Source organism: Aphis gossypii, chromosome 2 (genome assembly GCF_020184175.1).
Source record: "Aphis gossypii isolate Hap1 chromosome 2, ASM2018417v2, whole genome shotgun sequence".
NCBI classification, from domain to species: Eukaryota; Metazoa; Arthropoda; class Insecta; order Hemiptera; family Aphididae; genus Aphis; species Aphis gossypii.
In genome coordinates, this window is record NC_065531.1 from 16,207,297 (window position 1) to 16,218,320 (window position 11,024).

Here is an 11,024-nt window from a genome sequence, read left to right on the forward strand (position 1 = left end):
ATGAGAATTTATAAACACCTTAAATTATTATTATTTTATGTAGGTATAAAGTATGTACACTTTATAGCATTTTATGATCAAAATAACTATAAGACAAAGAAACAGCCCCACAATTTGCAAACAACTATCCATGGGGCGGAGCACGCAGGTGACAGCTAGTATTTTATATGTTATCCTTAATTTTTGGTTAATCCACCATCAACTTTACATTTAATTTTTGATACATAGCAATTCTTTCATTTCATAATTATGAACACAATAAGCTTCGCCGAACATATTAAGTTCCCCAATTATTTATGAAAAATTAAAAGGTATAAAGCAAATTTTTACATTTTACGTCAAATATACTAAATATAATAAAACACAATAATAATTGTATCTAGGTAATTAGAATATTGTAACTCATTATAATTTACATAATAATGTAAAACTAATGTATAGAATTTCGCGTTTAAATGGCTAGATAGGTATAAAATTAATTATTCATTATCACAAAATAAATATATTTTTCTCTAAAATAAATAATTACGTGCACAAGAACTACTTTTAAGAAAAATAAATAAAGTTGATTTAGTAAAGGATAATTTACATACAGAATATAAATCATGGTGTGAAATAATAGTGACTACAATAAAAAAATAATAATTTACTCGTTCCCGTTAAAAGAAAAAGTAGGTTTCTCTTTTTCTTCATATAGTCATAAGGCCCCATACATTTCCATTTTACACCAATTTACATTTCCATCATATAAAAAAATTATAGGATAACATTCAAAAAATGTATATTGTAGTTAGTAGATGGGAAAAAATGATTAATTAGACAAATAAATAGATTGAAAAATATAAACTAATAAATACAAATACTCGTAGATTTTCGTAATTAATTCGTAATGATCGTAATTTTTGACAGGAAAAAATATTATCATCAACTAATTGAGAGTTATTTTATACTTTCGTGGATAAAATAGATTATTAATAAAAAAGTAGGTATTCGTCAGAGATCTAATGACTTTTAAAACCATATAATCGTAGTGTTACGTATGTACTGTATTACAAATATAACATTCATGTGAAATGAAAAAAAAACAAACATAAATTAATTAATGTATCTAGATATTTATTAATTACTTATTCATTATAAAAACAAACTCACTAACTATGTACTAATTTTTTTCGTATGGGAGAAAAGAGGAACCATCAATTTATTTATGATCAGGTGGAAAAAGAAAAGGTATACCTACTTTTACGAAACCAAATAAAAAAAAAAATGAACTTCGATTATCAAAGAATTATACAATGTTATTTTGGCATTACAAAATATTTTATGGTCTATACATTTTATAAATTGTAATCTATATGTACGTTTTTGATATAATCAAATTATTATATGGAAATTTAAGAACTGGATGAAATTTTATACAGATCTAACTAAAAATGAATTCCCAATAAAAAAAAAACACATTGAAAATATAATAAAAATTAACATTTAAAAAATTACTAAACTTTAATTAATTAATATACATAATTTTTAATTAATTTTATGTTAATCTAATACTAAATGTGTAAAATGTACCTATAGTGTTTTAGACACGCATCAATTTTTAGGAAATACGATTTTTAATAATAAATAAGATAAATATAAAAGACAACCGTAAATAATTGTAGAAAACACATAATAAACCACCATAATTCTGCAAAACAAACATAAAATAAAATATATGAGTTAAATTATGACACATGTTTATTTTACTAAACAATGTATACTCGTATACTCATTAAATATTACTTTTGGTGTCGTCTTCGGCCAACTGTTAGATCATCCGAGTCTTTTAAGATGTATTTTTTTATTCCATATATGCTTTTTAAAAAATATTCATCCCACTTTATATTTGTTATATCAAAGTTAAATAATTGTTTATCTTCATCACTCTGTGATGATATGAGAGCTTTTAAATTTCTGTCATCAAATTTAAAATCAGTGGTACCAAAATATCTCATATCATCCATCATAATTTTAACTTTTTTGTAAATTTTTGTTGCTCTGAAAAAAATATTATGTTTTTGTTACAGGTTAAATGTACTAAGTATTGATTTTATTTTAACATTCAAGTGAATTATAAATTGCTAAAAGCTTTCATTCGTTCAATCAAAAAAATATTAAACATTTTTCAATAAATAAGACCTCAATCAATAACCTTAGTAAGTAAGTAATTTAAGTAGTAAAATAACACATGCAAGCACAGGTAAGTAATTTTCACTCGTTAAGGCATTCACAATAACATATTAACACGGACACACGTTGGTGTGTTAGTAAGACCACAGTCGTAGTATCGAGTAGAGATACTCTGTAACTTACAAACATACATATAATATACATATTGATATAAATGAAAAATAAACGAACACTTTTCGAAATGTAATGTATTAAGTCCATGATTCAATTGAGAAAATATTCATTTATTAAATGTTTTAAATCACAAGTTTAAAAAAAAAAGTGAGTACCGCTCTGCTGTATATTAGGTGCCGTGTAGATCACTATTAAGTATATATTATAGGAGTGTTAAATTTGAATCCAATGATAGGTATTATTGTATACGAAAAACAATTCTGAACGAAGATAATTTGTCAGCCTAGGATTTAATTTTCAGTAGTTGGTAAAAAAGGTGGTTGTGTTTTAATGGCTTGAATACACCAAAATTTAAATTCTTTTATAATTATTGCAAGCTGAACTTATAGAAAATCTTGCATTAAATTTTCAACTTTTAGCTACTTATACAAAAACTTTTATGAATTATACCTACAAAATAATTTGCAAATATCATGATTTTGACGAATTCTTGTTAATATTTGAACTTCAAATGCTAAAAAAAAATTGTGTCTTTGTATTTTTATAATTTTTTTATCACCATAAGAATAACTTATGAGGAACTCTGTATTCATTTTTCAAGTATTTTGACTCAGCCAAAAAAATTGTATCGACAATTCAAATTCTTAGAAAAATTGAAAATTTAAGTTGTCTATAAATAGCTCAAAAACAGTCAAAATATTTTGAAAATTAAATCATGTAAAGAAAATTCCAATCTAAATAACTGGTAAAATTTTCAAGTATCTACGACTTAAACCTTTTGAATAATAACAAATATTTAAAATCGTTATCGTTACGCTATTTCGTAAAAAATTAAAATTCAAACGCACTTTTCCTATAATAATGCTTCGAGTTTTCTCAAAAGCTACTTGAAGCAAAACTTATGGAACACTTAGTTTTGTATTTTTAATCCTTAGATATAAACACAAACAATTTTATGATTTTTCAACTTCAAAATTACTTGCAAATTTTTGTGATTTCGATATATTTCGTAAAAATTTGAACTATAAACACTTATAAAAAAAATTGTGACTAACGAATTTTCGATTTCTTTTAACTACAATAAGAACATTCATAAAGAATCTTGTATTCAATTTTCAAGTTTTTTTGGCCATCCAAAATTTTTTTATCACCACTTCAAAAAAAAATTCTCAGAAAAATCGAAAATTTCCGTGGTTTATAAATAACTTTAAAAAGTCAAAATATTTAGCCATGTATTAATAACAGTAACATAAACATGTGGTGAATATTTCAAGTATTTACAGTGATTAGTTTTTGAGTTACAATCATATAAAAAAATCGATTTGGTCAAAAACTGGTTTTGCATAAGAATTCCCGTTTTTCCGTCACTTTTTTTTGTTTTTTTCGATTTTTTTGAAAACTGTTGGAAAATGTTTACTTTTAACCTCTATAATGCACCAAGGATATTCACTTTGCCATCGGAAACCACTCCCGAAGTTAGAAATTGAAGCATTATTTCGACTAGTTATGCTGTACACAGACACACATCATTGTAAAATCAATACATTCATCACTTCGTCAAGAATCTAAAAGTGCATTCCAGTTTTACAACTATATGCTATACGGTATACAGTTATATTTAAGTCAATGATTGAATTTATATTTGACATTGAATTGTATATTTTTGATTTTTAAAATAAATAGAAAAAAAAATCAAAAAAAACACATCATTGTAAAATCAATACATGTATCACTTCGTTCAGAATCTAAAAACGACGAATCATAAATAATTGTATAGAAAAAAATCAACGTTTTCTCTCTTAAAAAAGTTTTCAAACTTCAACAGTCAGTACTATGAAGAATTTACAACTAACATTATCAAATGTATTACTGATTTTTAACAAACCAAGGAATTTCCATGATAAGGATTTACTTTTCCCAGTTCTCCCTTAACACGTATAAAGATTGTAAAAATAATATTGACCAATAAATCAAATATATATAACATACCTATAGAATAATAAAAAAAATATTTATCTTAAGTATTTTAGTACAAATTATAACATCGAAACGTATACGAATAATTTCATTCTTCTATGAAATGCCAAGTATAATTTAAATATTCCTATCACTTTAAAATTTTTATATGTAGACTTATCATAAATGAATTAAATGCAAATGTACTTTTTACCTCGGTTTTTTTCCCACGATCCAAAAACAACAATCAACTAAATAGGCTGGTAAATAATGGAATATAAAGAAAAGTATATTAAATAATACTTTTGATTTTGCTATAACCACGTTTGGTTTCCACAACTGTAGCATAAAAACAAATTTAATTATTGCAATTTACAATAATACTTAAATTTTTTTAATTTTATCATTGTTCTATTTCATTAACTGTTAAAATATTTACCTCTTTTTCAGAAAATAATTTTTTTTCCAATATATTATCCATAATCATCTTTATACTCTGACCATATGTCAATAGTGGTGCCATATGATGTGGAACGTAATTGAATACTGGAATTATAGGTTTTGAACTAATAAAAGAAAAGAAAAAATAATTAGATTATTCAGTATAAAGTATAATAATGAAAAATAATTAAATATAACGTTATTTTATCGGTCAAACGTCACGTATAGGCCACCGTTTTAAATTTAAATGTACTTATAATATAATCTCATTAGGTTTGAGTATTGAGACTTTCAAGAAAGTAAAAAATGTCGATAGTTTTATTTTATGTTGCGAATTATTGAAAAATAATAAATAGAAATATCTTAGTTCCGACAAACTTAATTTAAAAAAAAGATCTTAGAAATCTGTTCATAAAATTAAAAAATTAAAGAAAATAAACCCTGTGTACTTTATACCAGGTATGTTATTTGATACGTTTTTTTGAAGTTGAATACTTGAATAATAATTTTTTTATTTAATTTAAACATTTTAAGTGTAAATAAAAATCGATAAATTATTCGTTAAGAACTTCATTCATATTTTTATGAAAAATGTTGTTTTAAACATTTCTACACTTCTTATGTTGTTTCAATACCAGTATATTTTTTCCTGTGCACATAAATAGTTCACGTACAATTAGTAAAAGCACCAAAAATGAAAAATCTTATCCAGTAGTATAAAAAAATCTTAAGACATTTATATTATGCTATACAAATACCGTGATTCATGAAGAAATCGTCTCTTTGATTTATATTTTTAACGTTTGAAATTACAAATTCAATCTTTGTTAAAAATAATATAATATGTTATTCATTAAAATATCGTAGTTTCTGATTATTATCGATTTTACCGTGTCTTAGACGCATAATGAGCTGCAGTAATAATCATATTCGCCACATTATCAGCTGGTATGATCATTGTTCGAATATTAGGATCCGCTTGCACCACGTGTATAGCACCCAATCCCAAACCTATAGATAAACCGGGAACACTTTTCATTGTATTTGCCCATCCTGATATCGGTTCTTCGTTTGTAAACATGACTGTTGAAAACATAATTAGACATAAGTACATAACATTATTTTTAATCAAAGATAGATATTAAGTATTTTTATACTCAAAAACGTTGATTTTATACAATCGAGCTCATGCCGAATAGTTTTAAAAATACCATAACACAAAGTAAAGTGGAATTGAAATTTTTATAAACATTTTACAAATTATTACGATTTATCTTTTAAATTCGTGATATTTTCAAGTTTTGAAGCTATAATATTTTGATCGCTTTCTCATCTTTACACTTAACCACCTCACAGCCCAACTAAAACGTAAAAATCATTACTAGATAATCTACGATCAGTTATCAGAACTCAAAAGTATACTTATAATAATATAACGACTATACTTATATTAATAGTACGTATTATAGATTGACTCATCAAGGGTAAGAACAATATTGTGGCACTCAAAACGTATTATTAACAAGTAATTAATCGAACCAAACCTACTATATTTTATCGAGTTACATATACCTACTATGTCCTATCAATTATATTTTTAACTAACCTTTCATAATTTGATGTTATCCAATTAACAAAATCACAGGGTGATTCACCAATCATATTCACGCTCGTATAATAATTTATGTATATTGTATATAAGGGGGTAAATATAGATATGATATTGGATTTTTTTTTTTTATATTATTCACACTAGTTGAAGAAAAAATAATTTAGTAATATAGTCGGATACTCGAATATCTAAAATATAAATCCATAATATAAACATAGTAAATCGTGTATAAGTATGTATATCTAACTTTAAATTCCTGGATAATCTAGTATGATTTTTTTGCAAATGCAATATACCTGTATAATATTAATTTTTAATTTTTATTGGCCATGATAATTTTGTTTATCGAATGAAACCTATTGTTTCATACACAATAATTAAATTCATCAAAATGTAAAAGTTAGAAACGTATAAACCAACTCCACGCGCATGATATTTTGGAAATAGTAACCGGTATTAGCCAGTGGACACTCGGTCGTGTAGCTGATGATTAGTAATTTATCTATAAGATTATTATTAACGTAGTTCAAGTACTAACACATACAACTAACTGGGCTACTGACCATTGAGTACTGCAAACACGGGCCTGATCAATTATTTTTGCGCTTATTGACACATTCTAATGAAATTCAAAAATCTATACAAATATAAACATCATGCTATGCGTAATACGTAATATTTCAATACTTATAACAATCGATGATGATAATAATAATAATAATTATTATTAATAATTTGTATTGTTGGTCAATTTTTACTACTGTTTCTTAAAGTATGGACGTGGTGAATTTAACGCAATATTTTCCCGAACATAACCGTTTTTGTATGTCTTTAATAAGATTGTGATATTATAGTTACCAATGCACGGTCTAGTGATACATATCGGCATATTTTGACCATATTGCTTTACGATATTCTCTGCGATGCATTTTGATAAAGTGTACGTGTTCGGCCAGGACCCTAAACATCTTACAACGCAATAATATAATTCGAATAAGTTATATCGAAATATACAAAATGATTGTGTCCAACATACCGTTAGACGATGGATGGCAAAATAGGTATTGGAACTTACTCGGGTGTTATCGAGTTCAAAAGTGAATCTGACATGTTTTCGACCATGTTGATCAAAGCGTCCCCTTGTATGTGACAATCGTAAATTTTTTCTTCGGTAATCGGTTGATTTGGGTTCGAAAACGCAGTGGACACATACACAAATGACTATAAACATCGAAAAATCGATCGTATACATTTTTTATACTAATAATTATATGACAAAATCGCTTGAACGTGTTTTTCAATTAATTCATCCCAAATGGTCATAGTTACTTTAAGTCTGTGCATGCGCCGAGCGATAAACAGCAAATCTTTAGTTGACCTGACGTTGATGAAACTCGTATGCTTAAGCGGTCCGTTGAGATTGATCGTGGCGGCACAGTGAATAACAATATCCATATTAGCGACCATGAATTCTTCGTCAGCAACCGACAAACCTAGATTCGGTTCCTCGCAATCGCCAGTGATAAGCAATACCTTTTCAATAAAGTCCGGTTGTTCTTCCCGCAGTCGTGAAAACAGCTAAAAATATCGATTATTTTACGATTTACAAATTTCAAACATCGCAAACTCACAATTCATGTGTATTACTAAAGCGCGTAAAACTCACCGTAGAACTGAACATTTCACGTAATCTAGTCTGCGGGTCTTTGTTTCTCTTCGATCTGACTAAAAGGTACACTTTGTTCACCAAACATGTTCTGAAATAATGAAAATAATAAAACGATTTAGATACTATAATAGGCGTGGTACACAAACTAAAAAAGACAAAAGTATTTTTACTGGTACCTAAATATAGAAAATAAAAATGTACAAATCCTAAAATAGTACTAAAGAATACAATTATATCTATAAGGTTTGTATAATTTTTGGTTTGATTATCTATCATACACGGCATGTTCATTTAACTAAAATAAATAAAACATTAAATTAATCATCACTGTACCTATATATCATATCAATATTTTTATTCGTAATTGTTGTTATATTACAACAACCCTTATTTGTTGATAGAGGACAGTGGTGTACCTGATGTACTCACAATAATCGTATACCTATTATTCTAGTGAAGCAAGCAAAAATGGAAATTTATATTTTGACTGTTTAATATTATTTTCATAATTCTCGAGTAGGTATTGAATTTAAAACTGTGTCATTTCTGTAACTATACAATGATTAAATAAAATACTATATAAAAAAAAATTAAAGAAATAAAATGAGTTGAATCAATACATATAATACTTTATATCAGTCATGGGTGCTAACTAAAAATCGTAAATGTAAAAAACAATAATAGAATTTTAACGAATAATCTTTTGAACAATTCTTATATTTTTACACTCCAGTTACTATAATGATATATTATACTGTGCGATATTTTATTATACATGAAAGTTATTCAAAAATTGCATACTACAATTGGACGTCTGTATGAATAAATTGCTTTTATCTTTAAAATATATATATTATAGAATAAAAATTTATTCATAATGTTTTATAGCTACCTAAGAATTTTTTCGACTAAAACGTGTCCGATGAATCCGGTGGCACCTGTTACGAAAACGTTAGTTCCTTTAAAAAATTGTTGTATTTCACTAATCGATTTGTCGCTACTTGTCATTGTTTTTTTTTTTCTTAAAAAAAAATTAATATAAATGTAATGCACTGTGTACGCGTCAGAAGAGACTATCACTAACTTGAATTAAACAGTTTTTAAAAAACACTAAATACATGGATCTACATATACGGAATAAATGATGGCCAATGTTTGGTCAATAAGAATTAAAATTATAATTGATCGTAAAAAGAATAAATACCGTTAACCGTGTATATTATGATGATTTATTCTGTTCTGATCAATATAAACATTTCTCATTAACCTCGAATGTTTTTGTATGTTACATTATATAATATACTTTTGAAACACTCATTTGTGTATAATTAAACATGACACCAACAAAGGTTGCCTATATTACTAAATATGTAAATTTTATTTAATACTTTTAATTGAACATGTGTAAGTAGCGTGTAAACAAACATCCTCTATGTTTATGAATTTCCTCATAAATTTATGTTTCGATTTGTACCTTAGTATCCAATACTAGAAAATCTTAATTTTATACTCAAAAGTACGTATTATTAGTGATATAATATATATGTATTAACGTCATTAAAACAGTGTTGATATTATTTTTGTTTTTTGTACTATTAAAAAAAAAAATCAATCTACAATCTGAAAAACCAGAAACAATCATTATAATAGCCTATATAATTAGACAAAGTACACTCTCGTCGTTAAAATTGTAATGGATTAACTTGAGTAAAACGGTTAAAATAATATCGACAACCGCTAGAAGTGAAAAATTATTTAGATCACGCGATCTCTTCTTCGACTATTAGTACCTCTATATTAATATAATTACCAATGAACAAAAAATCATAATTTTTCTACAGAATCGTAGTTTGACAAAACGCGGTCGTAATCTAACACGTGCACATAAATGATTTTAGGAATCGTACAATCAGCTATTGCCTATTGTGCTAATAGAAAAAAACTAAATACATAATATGTATACGTTGTAATTGAAATCATAAAAAAATATTTATGCAAAATGAAAAAAAAAATGTGCATGTACTACTGTATAAGAATGACTGGGTCGAGGTAACTAAATGTGTGGGTGATTGGCTCATAATTAATTATCGTGCCCTTCCGTTTAAGTATTAGACTCATAGCAGCTGAACAATAAAAACAAAACAAATCGTGACTAATGACTATATCTAAATATTAAATACCCTGTAATGTATACAGAGTTTATTTTAGATTTCATCGGTCTCTTTAGTTTAATAATACGACTACGTTAACATAAAATATTAGACGACTCCCTTCCGCTATAGATAATTATATTAACTACTGCACAAATAGTATGCATAATGATTTCCTGGTTCAACATATAATATCATACCTTCGTTATAGTACTACTAACATACATGATACTTCCTAAATAATGCAAAAAAATCAAAAAAATCACGGCAATCATCATCCAATTTAATTCAGCAACTCCGAGTATTTACGGAAATCCGATTTCAAAAATAATAATTGGAATAAATATCATCTGTACATCCGTCCTAAGCAAAATGATAAAATACTAAAATATAGTATCGAATATATAAGTATTTACCTGCTTTTCTGAGTATTTTAAGACTTTTGCTTACAAATCGTCACTAATATTGAGTCCTACTTTTCTTAAAAATGTTGAGTTCTTCATTTACCTGTTTTTTTAATGGTAAACAAAAAATATTCAAATATATTTTAATTAGGTATTATATGTTTTGACGTGGAAGAAAAGGAAAATAATTATTAATTTACGTAGGTAAAATAAATAAATAGATTTTTTTAAATATTGAGGTTATTTTAATAAATATCTAATACTATCAACACGTTTATAGTTGGTCTTTTTTCTTTCATTGACCACATTGAAATACCAGTAAAAACTTTAACATACCTTGGAAACATTTTTAATCTTAATTTTATACTTTGTTTCAGTAAATTTTCTAATTTTTTTTTTCTCGAATGAAAGAGAAGGATTAAATTCCTCTTTTAGGCTATACCTTA

At 26.1% G+C, this 11,024-nt stretch overlaps 1 protein-coding gene across 1 annotated transcript; it reads right to left on the reverse strand.

Annotated features, from left to right (window-relative positions):
• Positions 1–1,095: 1,095 nt before the first annotated feature.
• On the reverse strand, positions 1,096–9,279 carry LOC114125939 (fatty acyl-CoA reductase wat-like). Its single transcript, XM_027989764.2, has 10 exons — positions 8,917–9,279; positions 8,022–8,112; positions 7,685–7,933; positions 7,431–7,576; positions 7,214–7,323; positions 5,634–5,826; positions 4,742–4,868; positions 4,517–4,641; positions 1,786–2,040; positions 1,096–1,690 (listed from the first exon to the last, which is right to left on the reverse strand). The coding sequence occupies exons 1-10, from the start codon at positions 9,030–9,032 to the stop codon at positions 1,594–1,596; spliced, it is 1,509 nt and encodes a 502-aa protein (XP_027845565.2). The 5' UTR covers positions 9,033–9,279; the 3' UTR covers positions 1,096–1,593.
• Positions 9,280–11,024: the final 1,745 nt, after the last annotated feature.